The 22314-nt window shown below is 39.4% G+C and overlaps 1 protein-coding gene across 1 annotated transcript in view; it reads left to right on the plus strand.

Moving 5' to 3' along the window:
• The window catches only part of LCP2 (lymphocyte cytosolic protein 2), a 57588-nt gene extending 35759 nt beyond the window's left edge, over nt 1-21829 (plus strand). Inside the window, exons 5-21 of the mRNA XM_060238861.1 lie at nt 3091-3122; nt 3988-4025; nt 6374-6560; nt 8142-8242; nt 9738-9804; nt 10068-10142; nt 11488-11513; nt 11606-11625; nt 11729-11833; nt 12768-12819; nt 16026-16038; nt 17339-17489; nt 18003-18046; nt 19146-19267; nt 20351-20428; nt 20595-20750; nt 21167-21829. Coding sequence (XP_060094844.1) covers nt 3091-3122; nt 3988-4025; nt 6374-6560; nt 8142-8242; nt 9738-9804; nt 10068-10142; nt 11488-11513; nt 11606-11625; nt 11729-11833; nt 12768-12819; nt 16026-16038; nt 17339-17489; nt 18003-18046; nt 19146-19267; nt 20351-20428; nt 20595-20750; nt 21167-21289 — 1390 coding nt within the window. The 3' untranslated portion in view covers nt 21290-21829. The remainder of the gene's footprint in view (nt 1-3090; nt 3123-3987; nt 4026-6373; nt 6561-8141; nt 8243-9737; nt 9805-10067; nt 10143-11487; nt 11514-11605; nt 11626-11728; nt 11834-12767; nt 12820-16025; nt 16039-17338; nt 17490-18002; nt 18047-19145; nt 19268-20350; nt 20429-20594; nt 20751-21166) is intronic.
• Nucleotides 21830-22314: the final 485 nt, after the last annotated feature.

A 22314-nucleotide genomic window follows, 5' to 3' on the forward strand; every position in this document is an offset into this window, starting at 1 on the left:
TGTTAGGCATTTCACTGCAACTTTGACACCATCACCAACCACACAGATAGGTGTGACCTAATGGAAAGGATAGTATGGCCAAGGCCCCTGGTTTGATCCCCACAGCTGCTGATCAGATGCACTGTATTTATTTAGATTTTTATCCCACCCCGCTCCCAGAATGGGGCTCGGGATGGCTAACAACATAACAATACAGTAACAATAATAAAACCATAATTTTAATAAAATTCAATTAAAAACTCAGCACACAGCAAATTAACACTTTGGGCATAAAAAACCAACAGCGCTGATAGTAGAGTCCACCAATACATTAGAATGCCTGGTGAAATAACTTGGTCTAACATAGAATACTTCTGTTTTACAGTGTAATTGGCATCCTAAGCTATGTGGGAGGGACTTGTGGGAGGGAGCTGCAACTGTTGGGGGGCAATTGAGCTTCCACATTACATGAGTGTCGTGGTTTTGGGAACTTTAACTTTACGTCAGTCCTGGGGCGACTGCCAGCCTGAGGGAGCATAGGGAGATGACTACCTCCCATGACACTCTTGCCCCACCCTTGCCCCCACTAGTGAAGAGAACTGCAACTCCGTGATGGGGTCTGTGGTGTTGCCATGCCAGTGCCTGCTCATGGCACAGAGCTGGCAGGGCACTATGCTGGCATATCTCTGAAGTAAACACTGTGTGCAGTTCTGGCCACCGCACCTCAAAAAGGATTTACAGTATTTTTTGCACCAAAAGACTCACTTTTCCCCCCCCAAAAAGTGGAGGGAAAAGTGTGTGCGTCTTAAGGAGCGAATACTGCAAAAAATTCACACAAATGCCTCTAAATTCACACAAACGGCTCTAAAAACTAGGTGCGTCTTATGCTCAGGTGCGTCTTATGGAGCGATTTATTTATTTATTTATTTATTTATTTATTTATTTATTCGAGATTTATATCCCGCCCTTCCCACAAGTGGCTCAGGGCAGCTTCCAAAATTGATCAAACATGAAAATGAAACAATTTTAAGTATAAAAACAATTAAATATTTAAGCAATTAAAACCTTAAAAACCAATAACATTTCAATTACATATAAACAGATGGCTGGCCAAGTTACATCAAGGATATTATAGCATTGGAAAAAGTCCAGAAAAGGGCAACTAGAATGATTAAAGGGTTGGAACACTTTCCCTATGAAGAAAGGTTAAAACGCTTGGGGCTCTTTAGCTTGGAGAAACGTCGACTGTGGGGTGACATGATAGAGGTTTACAAGATAATGCATGGGATGGAGAAAGTAGAGAAAGAAGTACTTTTCTCTCTTTCTCACAATACAAGAACTCGTGAGCATTCGATGAAATTGCTGAGCAGTCGGGTTAAAACGTATAAAAGGAAGTACTTCTTCACCCAAAGGGTGATTAACATGTGGAATTCACTGCCACAGGAGTGGTGGCGGCTACAAGCATAGACAGCTTCAAGAGGGGGTTAGATAAAAATATGGAGCAGAGGTCCATCAGTGGCTATCAGCCACGGTGTGTGTGTGTGTGTGTGTGTGTGTGTGTGTGTATATTGGCCACTGTGTGACACAGAGCATTGGACTGGATGGGCCATTGGCCTGATCCAACATGACTTCTCTTATGTTCTTAAACAAGCATAATAGTGGTTGACTCTTTGTGTGCCCTCTCTCTTTCTCTCTCTCACACACACATACTGCACTGTGAGATACATGATTGCCTCCTGCTTTCTCCTCCAGTAACCCAAAGTAATATAAAACATATGATGTCACCATACTGCTAGGTTCCCTGTTTCCTGTGCAACAGAAACCACAATGGGGTTGTGGAATCAATTACCAATGCTATTTTGGAAAGATTATCCCTTGAGAATGGCAAACAATCAATTAGTAGAAAGGGAATTTAGATTTCTGGGCATTTGTGAATGTGTTATGTAGAATATGTGAGAGCCGGCATGGTATACTGATTAGAGCATCAGACTAGGTTCTGGAAGACCCATGTTCGAGTCCCCATTCTGCAGTAGAAGCTTGCAAGATGACCTTGGGTCAATCACACTCTCTCAGCCTCCCTTCTCAGAATTGTTGTGACTCAGATAAAATAAAGAAAGGGAGAATGATATAAGACACTTTGGGTCACCGTTGAAGGGGAAAGTGAAGTATAAATGAATTTAATTAATTAATTTCAGTCGTTCCAGATGTTTGCTTCAGTGGGAATAAATTGTTTTGCCTCCAATGGCTTGAGTTATGGATGAAACTTTGGATCTTTAAAAAGCAACCACATCCCTACTATATTTTTCCAAACTTTTGGCTATTTCATGTGGAACACAATATAGTCTGCACACAACTGTGAAAAGGGAACTGGCATCATATCCTTTTAACCTACAGTCACGGGACTGGTATATATGCAGCAAGCTGCTATGCGATAGTAGTAATTGGCAAGACTAATAGTATTGCCCTTTAGATATCCTACAGTACAATTCCGTGCATTTTTACTCAGAAACTAGACTGTGCATATTGAATGGGCCTTACAACCAAATAAGTGTGTAGAAGATTATAGTCCTCATTTTACTGTTTGAAGTAATGTAATTCATGGATCCTAGGTCTAGATACATACTATACCATTTTTGAAGCCCCTACATTGCATAGCTTGAAGCCCCTACATTGCATAGCTCTGCTTGGTAATCTGTCTTCATGGGCTGTCAAATGTATATTTCTTTTATTTGGAAACGTTATATCAGTTCTCCGAAACCACAAAGCAGAGTAAAACTGCCAGACATCAAAAAATAGGCAAAGATCAACTAACTCATTAGCAGGGTTCAGCAAACAATCCAATCACATTTCCAAGTCTTTTAATTCTTCATCAAAATTCAGTCAGATTTGTTGTTCTAGGTGTAAAGCACCCTGAAAGGATCATTTATATAATAAACACCTCGTTGTTTGCTTATTTTGATATAATGGGTTAGATAACAAATAAAATGCATATTTGTTTGGGTACATGATATATAATTTTAACTAGGTAAGATTGTGTCTTGGATATTTTTAGTTTATAACGAAGGAGTGGAAATGTTAAATGTTCTCATTTTCTCCCCAATATTACTACAGTACATATACACAGAAGGCTCCTCAAAATACAGGTAAAAGAACTTTCTATTTATTAATGTATTTGTGGCCAGCTATTCTGGCCAACTTCAGATTTTATTTAGAGAATCCTGGCCAAGTTCAGTTTTTATTCAGAGAAATTTTATCAGCAGGAAAGACTGTTTAAAAGCGTGTTAGCTGAAAAGGGAGGAAACGATTCATAGCCTGATGGTATTTATTCCTAACGTAGAATGTATGATATAGCAGAAGAAAAAAATGTGATCCATGGTGGAAAAAGTTAATCTTGTTTGCACTTTTGCTGACAAATTCTGGGAGAATATTTGCGTGCCAATAAAGCTGCTCAAAGAGGGGATACAGCCTTTGAAATATTTCTGCTTTGTTAAAGCTGTTTGCTTGAATTTTGCATGGCCAATATTTATGCAATGGATTAAAAAAATACTAGATAATATATGATTTTTCAGTAAATATATTATTATGGTTACAGCAAACATAGCATGTATACCAGAGCTACATCGATTAGTCTTTTAGATTTGAAAGTAGGGGAAACTTCACGGAGTCCAGTGTATTCAATTTAGCTAGAAGACACAAAACATGTTACAAAGAAAAAATAAAAATAACTACATAAAATAACCAGGTCACAAAATTTTTCATATCACTTCCCATCCCCTCGGACCCAAAGCTTTTCAGAGGAGCCCATTCAAACATTCAACTGTGAACTATTAATGATTAAATTATTATGAATTATCAAGTAATGTACATTTACATGTGAAAATTAAGCCCTAGCTGTCCATGTGTGCTCACCACGATTCTCTTTACAGGACATCAGCAGCTAATAGTGAGAAGTTGGCACACTTGAAAATGTATAGCTATTAAGAATCCTTTTTTGTTACTTTTTTACAGACTTCAGACAAGAAGAAAGCGATAGCTGGTCTTCTTTTGTAAGTATGTTTTAAAACCATAGTTATACAAGGAACAGACATTATGATAAAGTTTATACTACTTCTACAATACTCCTATGCATTTTTTAAATAAAAAATTCATTGTTGGTAATTTTGAACTGATGTAAAAAAGACAAAATAATTCTTATTCTTCAAGATTATCCTACCAGTTAAATTTAGAAGTCATTTTCCAGAAGTAGAGGAGGAAGGCAGTTTTCATCACTACAGACTCCCAGACTGCCCCCTATCTTCCAAGACCAGCATTTCAGGGAGCTCATAGGGCTACATTTTGGTGTAATGGTTAAGTGCGTGGACTCTTATCTGGGGGAACCGGGTTTAATTCCCACAACTCCATTTGCACCTGTTGGAATGGCCTTGGGTCAGCCCTAGCTCTGGCAGAGGTTGTCCTTGAAAGGGCAGTTGCTGTGAGAGTCCTCTCAGCCCCACCCCCTCACAGGGTGTCTGTTGTGGGGGAGGAAGATAAAGGAGATTGTGAGCCGCTCTGAGACTCTGAGAGTCAGAGTGGAGGGCGGGATATAAATCCATTATCATCATCTTCTTCTTCTACAGTAAGACGACACCTTTGGAGATATCACAAGAAGCTAAGCTTGAAGCGTCCTGGCACCCACTGGTATAGAGACTTTTAAGGACCTTATTTCATTGTCATTAGTTAGAAAAGAATAAAGGAGAAGCCTAAAAGCACTATGGCACAAAATGTATTCCAGTATAAGATTTTATGAGTAATCAGATCTTGAGTTCTGACTCACAAAAATTATATAAGGCTCCAAGGTGCCATGAGATTCCTGCTACAGACTAAAACTGCTAGAGGAGAGCCAGTTTGGTGTAGTGGTTAAGTGTGCGGACTCTTATCTGGGAGAACCGGGTTTGATTCCTCTGCTAGCATGGCTTTGGGTCAGCCATAGCTCTGGCAGAGGTTGTCCTTGAAAGAGCAGCTGCTGTGAGAGCCCTCTCCAGCCCCACCCACCTCACAGGGTGTCTGTTGTGGGGGAGGAAGGTAAAGGAGATTGTGAGCTGTTCTGAGACTCTTCGGATTGGAGGGCGGGATATAAATCCAATATCATCTTCTTCTTCTATATCTGCAATTAGACACAGGTATCATAGTGGAGGTCAAAATTATTCTCTTTTGATTTGTCTCATTACTTATTTACAGAATTTATATTCTGGCTTTATGCCCAGTTAGGGTCATGAAGGTGGCAAACAATTAAAAGTAGTTGTTTTAGATTTTCCGGGCTGTATGGACATGGTCTTGGCATTGTGAGACCTGATATTTTGCTAGCAACTGTGACTGGCATCCTCAGAGGTATAATCCAGAAAACTGGAGTTCTTTCTGGGTCAAAGTGAGAAGAAGATGGTAGGCAGGTAATTTATATCTACTCAGGAAGGTGGGGTAGGGCTGAGTCATTATCATGTAGGAGCTTCCCAGGCTATGACATACTGCTGGAGGAGCTTTTCTGAGGAGGTTCTTTTGTATATGGATTCTAATCTTATCTGTAGTACTGTTGTAAGCTGTAGAGCATTTTGTGTTTTTCAGGACTGGAAAACATGCTCTGTTCATTTTTAAACTCTCTTCCTTCCTATTGAAATTGTGTTTATTTTTATGGATTTCAATGGTTTTCCTTTGTAATCTTACATGGTAATTGGATGTGTTGTCCAGCATTAAAAAAATACTGTGTCCTGCGTCCGGCAAGATGGGAGGCTGCTATCCCCTGCAAAAGTATTCTCCTTGAAGTGATTGCTCCAGTTCACCTCTGTGCCCCGAGATCACTAGTTTTCCACCTGCCCGATTTCCACTGGCCTGTTTTTCAATGATATTCATCTGACCTTAATCCTGACTGCATGGAAGAAAGCCTGACAGATAACGAACTGCTATCTAGAAAGCCTTTTTTTGTTAGAAAAAGCCTAGCCAGAACTCATTTGCATATTAGGCCACACCCCCTGATACCAAGCCAGCCAAAATTGCATTCCTGTGCATTCCTGCTCAAAAAAAAAAAAAAAGCCCTGGCTATCTAGATTCAGTAGTTTGCATATAAATCAAGCACAACCTTCTTAATATCTGTAATTCTTATCTTATCTTTGTTCTGATTGCAATAGTATGCATAAAAAAAAACCCCTCTGTTCAAAAGGACTAGAAAAATTGGTGGTGAGCTGTAATCCCATATAACCACAATCCTAATTCCTATTTTTCAAACCTTTGAGGGTTGTTTATGTGAACAAAACAAATGTAGATACATGTAGAGTATAAAGACCTTTACAATTCTCAACAAAGAACAGGGGTGTAAGACTTGCTGTTACGCTATTGTAGTAAGCTGGCACTTCGGTTTTGACAGGACAGTGATGACTATGAATGTCCAGATGACCAGGAACCTGGAGTAGACTATGAAACACCAAATGATGAAGATAGTATAGAAGACGAAAACGATGGCGATTATGAACCTCCTCCTTCAAATGACGATGAGGCACACCGTAATGCTATATTTCCTTCCAAATCGATTCCGGCACCCTCTGAATACATAGGTAAAATCTTTCAAAATTTTCATTCTTTAGTCAAGTCAAGTTGAATAGGGTCAGAGAACCATAATAAGTAACGAGTGGCATTAAAAAAAAAATCCAAGGTGTACAATTCAGCTTGGGCACAGATATAAAATATTATACACTTCAATTTCATTTCTAATTATAAAATCAAGTAAATTGAAATATTTCATGGACATTTAAATAATTTTTTTTTTATCAATTAGTGATGGGGTGGGGTAGGAAGAGAGAAACTGAAGGGGAAGGTACTGATAAGGCAAGGGAAAGAAAAAGTAAGGTAGAGAAGGGAAGAGTGTATTGGAGAGGTGAATTTCATTCTTTAAATCAAAGAATGTGTTAGAACGGGGGTCCCCAACCACCGGTCCGTGGACTGGGACCGGTCCATGGCCTGTTAGCGACCAGGCCGCAGAGCAAGGCCACACCACCTCTTTCATCCGCCTGAGTCCTGGGCTGGCAGAAGGGGCAGCACTGCTGTGACTTTAGCCTACCCCCTATTGATAGGCCCTCACTGATCAGCTGATCGGAGGGGGGGTCTTTAAATGGGAGAGGGAGGCAGATTGGCCTTCTGCCACCAGGCCACCTAGCAGGGAGGTGGTAGAAACAGCCCCAGTCTTCCCCTTCCATTTAAAGATCCTCATGGGGAGCAGGGATGGAGGGCAGGCAAGGGGGCAGCCTGGGATGGCAAAAAAACCAGTGCTGCCCCTCCCCCCCCCCCCGGTCCGTGGGAAAATTGCCTTCCACAAAACTGGCCCCTGCTGCCAAAAAGGTTGGGGACCACTGTGTTAGAAGATTTATAGTGCAATCCTAAATAGGTCTGCTCAGTAGTAGTATGCTCAGGAAAGTGTTCTTGGGATTGCACTTAGCTTAGCTTTAGGGAAGCAGAACAGAGAGCTTTTTTCTAATCAGAAATCTTAATCAATAATTTTCTAGTACAGCTTAAAAAGATATTTTAATCGAAGTTTGAGATATATTGTTGAGATGTACCCTATTGTAAGTAAACATAACTGAGCAGCTAGAAAGCGTTCCATGTCACGTAAAGATTAATTTAATTGTAGTTCTCTGAAATTCTCCCATAAATATTAATGTCTAATGAGACCTTAGGAAAACCAAATACATAAGAACATAAGAGAAGCCCTGTTGGATCAGGCCAATGGCCCATCCAGTCCAACACTCTGTGTCACATAAGAACATAAGAGAAGCCCTGTTGGATCAGGCCAATGGCCCATCCAGTCCAACACTCTGTGTCACATAAGAACATAAGAGAAGCCATGTTGGATCAGGCCAATGACCCATCCAATCCAACACCCTGTGTCACATAAGAACATAAGAGAAGCCATGTTGGATCAGGCCAATGGCCCATCCAGTTCAACACTCTGAGTCACATAAGAACATAAGAGAAGCCATGTTGGATCAGGCCAATGGCCCATCCAGTCCAACACACTGTGTCACACAGTGGCCAAAAAAAATTATACACACACACATATATATACACACACACTGAAGAGTGTGTACATGGAAGGGGTATATTTGTTTCCTCTATACGTTTGATGTTCTTGCTTTCTTTAGATAGATCTGTAGCAGTTAAAACATCTCTTCAGCCTCCTGTTCCTCCTCAGAGGTCTGTTCCCTCTCCAACACCAGCAGCTCAGGGAGGCAGAGGTGCTGGGGTATGTATTTTTTTTTACTATCAAGGTACTATATCTGTACATGAGATGAGAAAAAAACTACCAAATACCAGTTTATGTTATCTATTCTTTCTATTACCTTCCAGGCATAATTCATTAGACCAGCTTTTGAAACTGTCCTTGATGGTCTGTACAGCTGCCTTGTAGTTGTCTGGATGTCCACAACAGAGCCAGGACTTTTTACTCTCTGCCAAATAACATCCATGCTCTGTGGGACCTGATGCAGTTCCACAGGGCTTGTAAGGCAGAGATGTTCTGCCAGGCTTTTGGTTGAGGACAGCAATGGGTACTACCTTACCTGGCACTTCCTCCTCCCCACCTTGTTGTCTCCCGCTTGCAGGACAGTAATGCATACTGTACTTAGTTGGCACCATCGTATGTTTTTCTAATGATTTTTAATGTTTTAAAATTTTAAGTTGATTGTTTGAATCTTGGTTTATATTGTATGTTTTGTGTTGTTAATCACCCTGAGCCCTGTGAATTCTGGGCAGTGTATACATTGAAATTATAAATAATAAAATAAAAATAGTTGCCTGCAGTCTCTCCAGGTGAGAGAGTGCAAGTCAGTCCAACACCCTGTGTCACATAAGAACATAAGAGAAGCCATGTTGGATCAGGCCAATGGCCCATCCAGTCCAACACTCTGTGTCACATAAGAACATAAGAGAAGCCATGTTGGTTCAGGCCAATGGCCCATCCAGTCCAACCCTCTGTGTCACATAAGAACATAAGAGAAGCCATGTTGGATCAGGCCAATGGCCCATCCAGTTCAACACTCTGTCACATAAGAACATAAGAGAAGCCATGTTGGATCAGGCCAATGGCCTATCCAGTCCAACACTCTGTGTCACAGAAGAGCATAAGAGAAGCCATGTTGGATCAGGCCAATGGCCCATCCAGCCCAACACTCTGTGTCACATAAGAACATAAGAGAAGCCATGTTGGATCAGGCCAATGGCCCATCCAGCCCAACACTCTGTGTCACATAAGAACATAAGAGAAGCCATGTTGGATCAGGCCAATGGCCCATCCAGCCCAACACTCTGTGTCACATAAGAACATAAGAGAAGCCATGTTGGATCAGGCCAATGGCCCATCCAGTCAAACACTCTGTGTCACATAAGAGCATAAGAGAAGCCATGTTGGATCAGGCCAATGGCCCATCCAGTCCAACACTCTGTGTCACATAAGAGAAGCCATGTTGGATCAAGCCAATGGCCCATCCAGTCCAACACTCTGTCACATAAGAAAAGGTGGGAGAGTGCAAGTCAGTCAAAAATGGGTTGGCAGCACGTTAAAAACTGTGCATTACTTTTTTAATATATACCCATAGACTATCCCCCCCTAAACAAAAAATATCTGGAAAACAACAGCTCAGTGACACATCATACCTCACAGATCTCTTGGTTGGCAGCTATTATCAAATAATCATAATGCAAAGACTGACTTAGACTATTGACTGAATCTGTTACTTTAGCAGCCACCGTTCACTTCACTTTCAAGCAATGACAGCAGTGGAGAAAAAAACATCAAGACTTTTAAACGTAAGCAGCTATTATTCTCTCATACTTTTAAATCACATCCTTTGGTACATTTCCATTGCTTGGTACAAAGGGCAGCCTTTTGTAGGGGGGTATCTTCTTTCGACTTTGCTTTAACCCTCTTAACAGATCAGGTACTTAATTAATTGATTATTGTACTTCTAAAGAGGAATTCTACTTTTTGTTATGTAAAAGTCATATGAAATTCTTTGTTGGTGTTTATATATTAGCATACTGTTTGAAACAATGTTTCTGTTTCACTCCAGCTTTTGTAGATCGAACCAAAAAGCCCCCACTGAATCGATCTGGGCCACCATTTGACAGAGACCTACTAAGAGGAGGTTAGCATTTGTTTATATTTATTTGTCTTAAGTTAACGGCTAAGTATTTTTTCCAAAGCAATATGACACACTGATAAAAGATGCCAATGAGCAAATATATTTTTCAAGCTGTTAGATTGTGACCTAAGAAGTAAAGACTCCAGAAGACTGCTATGGGCTGATAAGCAAGCAATTATTTGTGTAACTGAGGAATAAGTCTGCTAATATAGGAGATTCAAGTACAGTAACCTTGGAACATCATGGGCATTTCTGTAGAGTACCCTCTGGGAGAGCTGAGAAATCTACAAAGATCAAAAAGCTTCATTAAACCAAAAGCATACTGGAGGATACAGCATGAAATTAATTTATAATAGCAGCTTTTTGAATGGATCTTCATCATGATATATCACCACAGGAAAGTATGGTAGGGTGTTAAGAAGTAAATAAATAAATACTTTATATATTTCATAAAGGGACAATGTGATCAATTTTTTAAAAAATAAGATATGTGAAAATAGAAATTACATTTAAAACTCTATCTTCAACCTCCAGTGTTGTGCTACACATCTATATACACAGGGCTTTTTTTGTAGAAAAAGCCCAGCAGGAACTCACTTGCATATTAGGCCACACCCCCTGACATCACCATTGTTTCACACATGGCTTTTTTGTAGAAAAAGTCCAGCATGAGCTCATTTGCATATTAGGCCACACCTCCTGACACCAAGCGTTCCTCTGTGTTCCTGCTCAAAAAAAAGTCCTGTATATACAACATCATAATCTTGAATCTGTCACCTCTCTGAAGCATATGACATCATTTCACCATTCATAAATGTGTTCATATCACTGAGCTGTTTGTTCTTAAGCTCAGACCTGGCGATTTAAAGAGGTTTGCTACTCTGTTGAACTGTCATATACATGTTGTGCAATCTACATATGTGTTCAGGGATAATGGCTATGAGAAAGCAGAGGTCAGCGCAAATTTTTGTAGTCTTTAAAACAATACGTTAACAAATGCACTTCCCTTGAGCCAAAGTTATGATTTTCCATCAAAGTTACACCAATATCTCATTACGATTTTACCCTGCCTTTCATCCGAGGAGTCCAAGGCAGAGTATACAATTCTCCTCTCCTCCGCCATAGTCCCATGACAACCCTATGAGATACTGAGAGAGTGATAGCCCAGCCCCAAGATCACCTAGTGGACTTCACAGCTGAGTGGGAGACCTGAACCCTGATATCTCCAGTCCTAGTCCACTACTCTAACTATATCGTACTACAGCCATATGAAATCTAATCAGGGAAACCATAATAACCAAACGACTTTCACTTATGTTCTTTTTTTTTCCTTTTCATTTTGTTTCAGTCAAAAGAGTAATGCCTTCTGAAATGGTAAGCCATTATTTCCATATTATTTCACCACATTTTATTTCTTTTAAAATGGACCTACAATTCCTTTAAAAAAAAATCTTACTTTCTTGCAGTCTTTGACACCACAGCTCAGGTAAAACTTTAATTTTTCCCAGCTTAAACGGTCAAAATTACCCGCTTAACATGGCATATTAAAAGCAATCAACCCTTATACCTTTCCCCCCCTTCTGTTTAAGATCTCTGGGAGAAGAGCTGGCAAAGATTCAAAAGCCTCCTCTGCCATCAAATGAAAAACATGAGAGACATAATCCTGCCACTAGAAGGATGCCACCACCCATACAGTAAACATAGATTCACATTTATGTAAATAGCATGACCAAAAGAAAGATTTAAGATTAAGAATGTGGGCAACCCGGGCATTACAGTGGTCCAAAATGCCAGCATGAGAGGGCAATTTAGGGTCGAGGTATAGTACATTTAGCCACATTAAATATGATAATGTAGCAGAAAGTGCATAGCATTGTTCTGTTTCTGTGTTTATCGATTGCAATGTATTTTCTTTCCAAAAACTGGCTGCAAATTTTCATAATGTGGGTTGAATGGCATGCATAATTTCAGTTTCTGTAATCTATCCTTTTCCTCTGCCCTGATTCATAGTGGAGCCGGTGGAGAGAAATTTAATCCAGAAAATGGTACAAGGGTGGAGAAAATGTTCAATTATTAGCAATCATCTTATTAGCAATCATCTTAATAAGAATATCTTATTGACATTTATGCAGCTCCAGAACATTCTGGATTTATTTCTGATAGGCATAGTACTTCAAATGTGTGTAAAGTTTTGAATGTAAATGAGGTTGTTAGAAGCTACAATACCTGTAATGGTTCTTTTGCTAGATGCTGAAAAGGCTTTTGATAGTTTAGAAAGCTATTTCTTGAAAAGTTCTCTAAAACTTTATTTTGGAGAATGTTTCATTCAATGGCCTGTGTTAATTTATTCTAAATCTGTGTCAATATAGATGCTTCATTTGAAACTGAAAGAGTGGGTAGACAAGGTTATCCCTTTTCAGTGATGCATTTCTCATTCTATTGAAACCTTTTGAATTATTGGTCAGCCTGATCAAATTTAAATGCCAGATGCAACTTCCAAGTTAAGTGACAATGACCATGTGATTTCATTACACACACACAGAGAGAGAGAGAGAGAGAAAGAACTTGCCAATTACTCATTCCCACTATATACACAATTAATATTTTTATTATTCTTTCTCCTTTTAGGAACAGCCAAGCATCTGAAAGAAAGTCAGAAGTGAGTACTCTGATCACAAAAGTAGGTGGTATATTTGTTACATGCGAAACCCTATTTTAAAAAACAAACTTGGATACTACACATCCTTCAATTAGTACAAGAAGGTTTTCAGGCAGTCCTGACTCCAAAAACTAGCCAGGTTCAATCTTGTTTTGCTCCAACAGGAAGATATTTTCTAAAGAGACAATCTGCTTTCATTTTTAGTGAATTACTAAAGCCACATACCAGCAGAAGATTATTAACATAAAGCATAGTTATGGTCACAGCTTTAGTAATGGCAGCTGCTTCTGGGATGCTGTTATTTTATGTATACAGCACTAAGATTGTCCTAGATAATTCTTAAGCGATAATGAGCAATTCCTTTCTGAAACCCAGCTCCTTAAACAATGATTTTCAACTTGTGACAGCTCATCATTCCTATAATTATAAAGATATTTCATATCTGGAACCCCCAAATGGGGAAGGAAGTAGTCCTTGCAGAAAAGTAATGGCAGGACAGAATATCTCCAACTTCTCCTCCCAAAAATCTACCCTCAGCAACAGGTTACACAAATGCACTTCTCTCATGCCACTGGGTAATATACCTGATAGTGCAAGCCTGGGGAGGTCCCTAGCCACTTTCTGTCAAGCATGCGGGTTCAATGATGAGTCGAAGTTGATACAATGACTACGTTTATTGATAGACCGATACTTTGGTGTAACAGGTTCTTTAGAGTAATGCTGCCAATACATTGATACAATACTTCTAAGGCTTACTTCAAAAGGATTCCAAGGGATTGGGTTGCGGGGTAGCATTCACACATACTATCATAAATGTCTACGTTCCCATAGTGTTATCAGGACTGCGTCCTTGCCTTCTCCAAATGGCTCGTACCCCTTACAGGAATGTATGGGAAGGTGCTGATTACTTGGTTTCAGTTCTCACTACTTCTAATTATAAGCCATAAAGCAAGACCGGGGGGGGGAGGAGGGAAAGAATAACAAGCTAGCAAAGTTGGATCCTCCATGATACTTTACAGACCAGGTTAGGCAGGACTCTAAAACAATTAATTATCAATGGAATTTCACCATGCTTGACACTTTCCTGCAGGAAAACCATGCTAGGTGGGAGTTATTTTCCTGATTTTGCTTCTCCACAGAGCCGGCGCATGGGAGTAGGTGGGGTAGACAGCTGCCTTGGGCGCCACCCCCCTATCTCCCCTGAGCAGAGCCAGGGCTGGCGCTTGCATAGTGTGCTCCTTGCAAGGAGCATGATACGCAAGTGTCGTAGGTCTCTCCGACCCCGTCCAGACTTCCTACAACGGGGCCGGCGCTTGCGTATTGTGCTTGTGCAAGCGTGGCCCTGGGCCTCATCAGTGCAGTGGAAAGGTGCCGCTTGGCTGATTTCAAATCCAAAAGTGGCCGGGCGCTGCTAAAACAGTGCACTCTTCGGAGACTTCCAAGAAAGCCTCCCAAGAGCGTACTGCAGGGGAAAATGGCAGCACGGCAGCACTCAGGTGTGCCACCTGCTGCCCCCTCATCCCCCGCTCGCTGGCCTGGGTGATGACGTCACCTTTACTGACATTATTGGGTTGTGCATGTGCAAAATGTGCGCAATACGATTCCTTCCAAGGGAGTTTGGGGGGTCACGGTGCAGGGGGTCTGCCTCGAGCGGCAGAACCTCTAGCGTCCCATGCTTCTCCATGTGGAATATCTGAGCCCATGCAGTAGCAAAAACAGGGAATTAGCTCCCTTCAGTGTGGCTTTTGCACAGGAAAATGACTCGGGGAGAGGCAGGAGCCTTTTCCTTACCATGGCACCATTCCAAACCCATTCAAGCTTTCTGTTTTCCTTCAGCCACCTCTATTTTAAGAAGTTATTCCTGCAGCTGCTGTGTAGATTCAGGAAACATGAATTGGGTTCAGGGAACCCAGACCCGACTCTTTCAAAACCATAACATTTAATTTTGTTTTCAGAGGATGATGTTATTGTATAGTTAACTTAGCACTGTTCATTTCCCTCCCAACAGCAAAACATTTACAGTTGGGATTACATTGGGTCATCCCATCTCTAGGTTTGCATCCCCAAAACAACTCACTTAGCAGCATCATTGCACCCCAAAACAACTCATTTAGCAGAATTCTGCTCTATGTTGGCAGAAGGACAGCACCTCTGTACCACCAAAAGTATCATGAGGCTAAACACCCGTGAAATATTGTGAACAACAAGATGCCAGATAGGTGTTGGAAATGTAAAAAGCATGAAGGCTCTTTCTACCATATGTGGTGGACTTGTGGAAGAGCTAAAATGTTTTGGCAAATGATTCAGCAAGAGATTTCTAAGATTTTGGGATATGAATTCAATAAAGAGACTTTTCTGCTGGGATTACAAATGGAAAAATTTCCAAAAGAAGATAGAACTTTAATATGGTATTTGCTCTCAGCTGCGAGGACATTGTATACGCAGCTGTGGAAGCAAGAAAAAATACCAGAGAAATGGGACTGGATTATAAAAGTTATGTCATGGAGTGAAATGGACAAACTAACAAGAAAATTAAGAGACTATGATTTGGAACTCTTTAAGCTGGAGTGGAAGAAGTTCAGAAGATACGTAGAAAAAGAGTGGAAAATAAAAGGACATTGGACAATCTTTGATAATGATTACGTTTTTAAAATAAGAATATAAGAATATAAGTTTTTAAAATAAGAAAATAAGAATTTTGGGTTTTTAACAGTTAAGGGTATCTTTAATATTTGTTTCCTTTAAGTAAATAACACTGGCGGGGGTCAAGTAACGGGGGGAGGGGTGGGGGAAAAGTAAGATATGGGGTAGAAATTTTTTTTCTTTTTCTTTAAGTTTCTATAAGTTGTAGATATAGTTTTGCTACCATATGTTACTAATAAAAATTGTTTATTGAAAAAAAAAGAAACACCCGTGAAATATTCGGTCCCTTATTAAAGTAATTGCCTTTCAAATAGCTCTTTCTGCGATGCACTAACTTCCACCCATTAGCTTACTATGGGTCGCCATGATAGCTAAATGGTCTGGGTAGTAAACATTTGTATGGCCTAATCTTTTGTGGAACAGAAGGATATTGCATAAAAAAGAAATGTTTTTGTTCTTCAGGCCTGTTGCTTTTGTTAAAATGAAGAATTTTTATTAGTCAATTAAAATGCATACGATTAATCAACTTTAAAAAAAAAAAACTAGCAACAGCCCTAATTTGAACTTATTTTATGTTCTTTCAGGTGGAAGATGTCAGTATGTAATGTTTCATTATTATTTTTTTTATACTTTTATAATTAAATACATTTGGAGGAGGGAATTGGATTAATACTCAGGTATGTGCAAAGGCTTTTTCTTCCATACACGTCACATCTTTCTTTTCACTTACAAAGTTGGTCTGTGCTGGTCTATGACTGTATAATAAAGACTTTGACTATGAAGCCCTAAGTGCCGTGGATCCTGCATGTTCTTATGGCTTCACTCCTAATATTGAGCATAATGTCAGGTAAAACATTAAATCAGAAGCGTAGGAAGCTCCCATGGGGCCATTTTGCACATTTCAGCACTGAGGCAGATGATAAGGTAACAATGTTCTAAAATGCTAAGAAAGAAATATCCTTCCTGGACATCTCGTAAGAATTAAGGCCATTCATTCTCCGTTTAGGTGGCTACCCATTAGCATTCTGAATGCTAAAGTTGCTACCCAATTCTGTTCCTTATGGAATGGAGTAGAAAATATGCAGTTCAGCCAGTGGTGCTAATGTTCTAGAATGGACCAGTAAAATCTGTTTGCTATTTGTCATAGATTTAGAACTCTTTGTCAGTAATGTCAGTAATGTAGTTCTCCCTGTGTTTCTCGAGAGGCCTCCTCCTGGGCCAGCATCTATCTCACATATATGCACCCATATCATCACATCTCTCACACTCATATACTCCCTACATTAAACCTGTACAATAATAATTTCACTAAATCTGTCTTCTATCACTACGGCCTACCTGTGACTGAAGACTTTTTGGTTTTATCCGGCATTCCCTCAGTGACCTCTTTTTCCTGTCTTTTTGGTAGCTATTCCTGTGTCTAGTTTTAGTTTTAATTGGTTTTGTAACACTTTGTTTGAATGGTTAGTTGCCTTGTTTGTAAATAAGTAACTGTAGGTGCAGGACATCTTATACAGGCAAGCCAAAGTGATCAAGAAAATCTGAAGAAGAACTAATAGAAGCAACTATTACGCCTTTGTCTCTTGCCCCTCTCCAAGGCTATTCTACTTTGCATCTCTAAACTCCCTTTTGATGGGTTTAGCGGAGAGGCTAGACCAGCTCTGTTTCTAGCGTGTAGAAAGATCCTCCATGATTTTTTGTTGTCAAGTCCAGTAACTTTTCCCTTGTATTACTAGCCATATCTATAACAACACATACGAAAAATCTGGTGCCTTTTGGACTCAAAATTAATCCCAGAGGAGGGGGCAGAAACTTCCAACCCTAGGTTTGCCCAACCCTTTTCCAAGTACAACTAAGTGGTATCAATTATCTCTAATGCACAGCTGTTTAAATTGAGTTTTTGTTGTTCTCTTTGTAGATGTTCCCCAAAGACCAGTTCCTCAGCCACCTTCGCAATTCTTTAATACATTCCCTTCCAGGACTACTAAACCCGTATCTAAACAGAGTCCTTTGCCACCCAAGAATATACCTGATGCATACACAGAAAGGTTTGTTGGATTGAACCACTCCTGATTAAATATTACATTTATTTATGATGCAACATATTCATTACTATTCTCCTTTAGTTCTGTGTAAGGAGGGTAGTCTAATGCTCTGTTACAGCAAGGGCAATCCATGACCCAGTCATATTTTGTGATTCCCCATCTCACTTACTGAATTCAGACAATGCTTTCCACTCCTGATCCAGTTATGTCAATTTAAGCTCTCTATGGTCAAAGATTTGAAATTACTCTGTTCCTTGACTAATACGATTATAGTCCTGCGATTGTAGTCTTTTGATATGAATTTTGAGTCGTCACACGGGTCCTATAAGGAGTCTGAAATAGAGAAGACCCTTGCAACCTGCAATGGATTTAATGTGACTGCTGAATCTGCACAGCACCTGAAAGGTTCTGACTTTAAGCCTAACAAGTGTTTCAGAGCACTGTAGACATGTAGCCAGATGACCAAAAACGCATTGGGTCTCATTTGTATACGCTAAATGTTACTTATTTTTACAGCACCGTTTCATCAAGTGGATCGCTACCATCACGCCTTCAGCCAAGTATGTATCTCACGAATGCTCAGCTTACATTTGGAAACTATCTGGTTGCAATCACTACAGTTTATGTTATTCAGTAATGTTTTCTAACAATACAACTGTAAAAAGCTTTGGAAGCCCAAGCATGAATTGTAGGGTTTCAGAGCAAACAAGATTCTATCACATCTTTCCTAGGAGAGTCCATGATAACAGTAATCTAGTTAAAAGCTAAATCCATTTGGATCGGGCCAACATGTAGATGGCGAATAGTTCCCCTCCCCGCAAGAATCCTGAGCTCAGCAAAGGGCAGGCCATAAGTGCAATAAATTACATAAATCAAGTATGTTTGTTATGCACACTAGGAGTCTGGACTTCAGGACCACAATAAGGCCTGCAAAATCAGTTATATCAACTAATTTAGAGCCCCACTGAGTTCAGTAATCTATAGTAATTTTGGATATAATGTGATGGAATGAATGTGGACCTACGACCATAAAGATGAAATTCTTTTCTGCATTTCCAAATGTATTTTCCATACCTTTATATCTCTTTACCCTGTTTCTTCCAGTGCTTGGCTCTTAGGCCCTTACTTTCTCTTTGAACCCTGCTTTCATCTAGGGCAGGGAGGCAAAGCCGCATAGCAGGTGATTGAATGTACCACTCTTAAAGCATCCCCTCTCAACTGCAAGCCATAAAGAATAACATTAAAGAAATAATTTGCTAGGATTTTTTAATGAGGTATAGACTGTAGGCATCTTTTGATGGGACGGGGTCATTTGGGGTTATATTTTAGACTGTGATGTTTTAAAATTGCAATTTGTAAGCTGTCTTGAGCCGCAAGAAAATGTGGGGTATGCATACTTCCATAAATAATAAATTGGGCTCTCCAATGCTCAGGAGGGCCTCCTATTTATGCAGAATTTTGTAAGCCTCCATTTTTATCAGAATTGTATTAGTGTTTTAAACTCCTGCAAAATGTGATGCTTTCTTAAGCTCCATTTGGTCGGTCTCTAATCCAATGCTCTATCGAGTTCATGTGGCTCAAGGGTGAAGCTTTCGAGCCAGTCTGTATCAGTGAACTAGAATGAATACAGCTTTTAAACGGTGTTCAAAATCTCCAAAGGCGGCATCTCAAGAACCTTTTCCAAAGGCAAAGCAGACAGCAAACTACCACTTCCAATCCCGAACAGACAAACTACACAAACACCCAACACTGAATATGAAAAGGAGCAAGAATTCTACAAGGTACAAAAATACCATAAAGAGATACTGTAAATTGCTATGTTTTTGACAGATGTCAACACCAAATCCTACCAAGTCAGTGCATATGTGTTCCAGAGATCAAGTTATGGAACACTGGGCAAGACATGATGAAGGAAACCAAAGGCAAGAAACTGCAGCAAGTCTTTTTGTCCCTCAGACGATAGAGGAGTGCTATCAGCTGACCTTTTATAGAAATCAGATCCTGACACACGATCTGGTCTAGGCTATTGATATTCTTGTTCTTATTATGTAAACTGCAGACATTTTACCACAGAAGTTTCTTTTTCTCAGCAAGTACTCATCACTTTGATTGCTGTATATGGCTGTGAAATCACTTGTGACAAATGATGAAGACTTCCTTTTTTAACATACAGTATCTTATAACCTTTAAAATGTTTAAGAATCATTTATTTTTATAGTTTTTAAAATGCTGATCACTTTACTATTCAGAGGAAGATTTCATATAGACTTTCAAAAGGAGGAGGGAAAAGCCTAGCTATCCCTTCCCCACAATTTGGCCCGCCATTTTTTTTTAAATTTCCCTTCCTCTTCTCCTTTTAGTTGTGTCTGCACGTAATGAAAATGCAATGTTACACTTATCACTGGACATACATAAAAGTGGGGAAAATCTATAACAAATGAGGGAGGGAGAGTGGCTCAGTGGTAGAGCATCTGCTTGGTAAGCAGAAGGTCCCAGGTTCAATCCCTGGCATCTCCAAAAAGGGTCCAGGCAAGTAGGCATGAAAATCCTCAGTTTGAGACCCTGGAGAGCCGCTGCCAGTCTGAGAAGACAATACTGACTTTGATGGACCAAGGCTCTGATTCAGTATAAGGCAGCTTCATATGTTCATATGTTCATAATCCAGAGAGATTATAATCCCCAATAAAATAACAGATTGACCCAAAATAGGTACCTTCCACCATGCAGAAAATACATCACCCCCCCCCCAAAAAAGTTAAAGAATAACATCCCTTTCTTTGAACACTGTATTCTTATTCTCTAATTGGTAGTATCACATATTTTACTTGCTTGCAAAACTTTCTCTTTTCATTTAATTTAACCAGGCCTCTCTAAATCAGAAGTGGTATGCTGCCGATATCACCCGGACAGAAGCAGAAGTTGCCCTTAGGAACATAAACAAGGTATAGAGTTATATTATACATCTATGCATATGGTAATAAAACTATTACATATTCCAACATACACTTTGAAGCTTATCCTCAACACTGCTATCTAGAAATGCAATCAAGCCAGTTCATCGTTATGATTATGTTTATCTTAAAATATTTTAATGTGTTGTTTTTATAGGATGGCACTTTCTTAGTTAGGAACAGCTCAAGAAAAACTCTTGAACAACCCTATGTCTTGATGGTGTTGTACAATGACAAAGTATACAATCTTCAGATGCGATACCACCTGGAAGATCAAGTATACTTCTTAGGAACTGGTCTGAGGGGAAATGAGGTATGACATGTTGCCACAGCATTCCTTTAGCATTTATCATCTATAGCACTCCAGTCCTTTTTAATCTTCCTCCTTCAAACTTTCTCCTGATTCATGCACTGCATTTGAGCAGAATCAGATCTAGTAACTCAGAGTCAAGACATTTTCCATAGAAAACTGATATAAAATAGCAACAATTAAAACAAAAATACCAGTGCAAAGGTAGAATTATTCACTGATTGGTCTCAAAAGAACAATTTTATGGAACTAAACAGTTAAAAAAAGAGCCTATATATATATATATATATATATATATATATATATATATATATATATATATATATATATATATATATATATATATATATATATATATATATATTAGATTGCTGTATTATGAGAATAATTGACCGAAGAATATTCTTTACATTGCATAGGATTTTACTTCAGTGGGCGACATTATTGATTACTACAGAAAAGCACCTCTTCGACTTATAGATGGAAAGGACCGTGGTTCAAGACAACAGTGCATGTTAACGTATGCCGCTGGAACTCTTTAGAAGAAATTTTTTAAATTAAGAATCGGTTCAGAAGCCACCTTATTTGTCTCCCAAAGAAGTTAGCGGCATAATTGATGTATATTTGATCAACTGAAATAAAAACTAATTATCTCTGATTTTATGTAATATAATTAAATCACCTCAGTTTTCAAAGTTTACTCCCTTTATCATCACGTATTATTTCTCATTAAGCATACGCTTGTGGAACTGTTCATGAGTGTGATGTTGATTCTCCTAAATCTATATTGAGTATTGTTAGCTCTGTGATCTTTGTAATACTTTCTTCAAGTACAAGATTGTGCTGTTTTTATAGGATGGCACTGTAAAATTATCATCCAAATTATATGTATATAGTAATTAATACAAACAGCAGAATACAGTTCAATGTTTAATAGTTTTGACCTTGCGAGGATTACACATGCTAATGTTTAGGCTTTGTGGAAACATATGTTTGCTATATTTCACGCACGGTGATAAGAGTTATTTGCAGACCTTGTATTTACAAATGGAACAAGAATCAATAAATGTACCCGTTTTATAGCCTTTTTCCAATGCAGGCATTTTTTCCACAACTAGCTTTTTTCTCTTTTTCTTTAACAGTTTCAGATAATTCTTCTGGCACCCAGGCTTGGACTAGCACCCAAAATACATTACTAATGACAGTCACCATAAATATGCTTATTGTGGTTAGGTCATACAGTTATAGGTTATATCTTGCTCCAGTAATTCAAATTAGGGTTGCCAGGTTCGACTCAGGAAATATCTGGGGCCTTTGGGGGTAGAGCCAGCAGACTTTGGGGGTGGAGCCAGGAGACATTGGGGTGGAGCCAAGATCAAGGCCGTGACAAGCATCATTGAACTCTAAAGGGAGTTCTGGCCATCACATTTAAAGGGACGGCACACCTTTTCAATGCCTTCCTTCCATAGGAAATAATGAAGGATAGGGGCACCTTCTTTGGGGGCTCATAGAATTGGACCCCCTGGTCCAATCTTTTTGAAACTTGGGGGGTATTTTGGGGAGAGGC

The sequence above is a fragment of the Heteronotia binoei genome, chromosome 5 (assembly GCF_032191835.1).
Source record: "Heteronotia binoei isolate CCM8104 ecotype False Entrance Well chromosome 5, APGP_CSIRO_Hbin_v1, whole genome shotgun sequence".
Classification (NCBI taxonomy): Eukaryota; Metazoa; Chordata; class Lepidosauria; order Squamata; family Gekkonidae; genus Heteronotia; species Heteronotia binoei.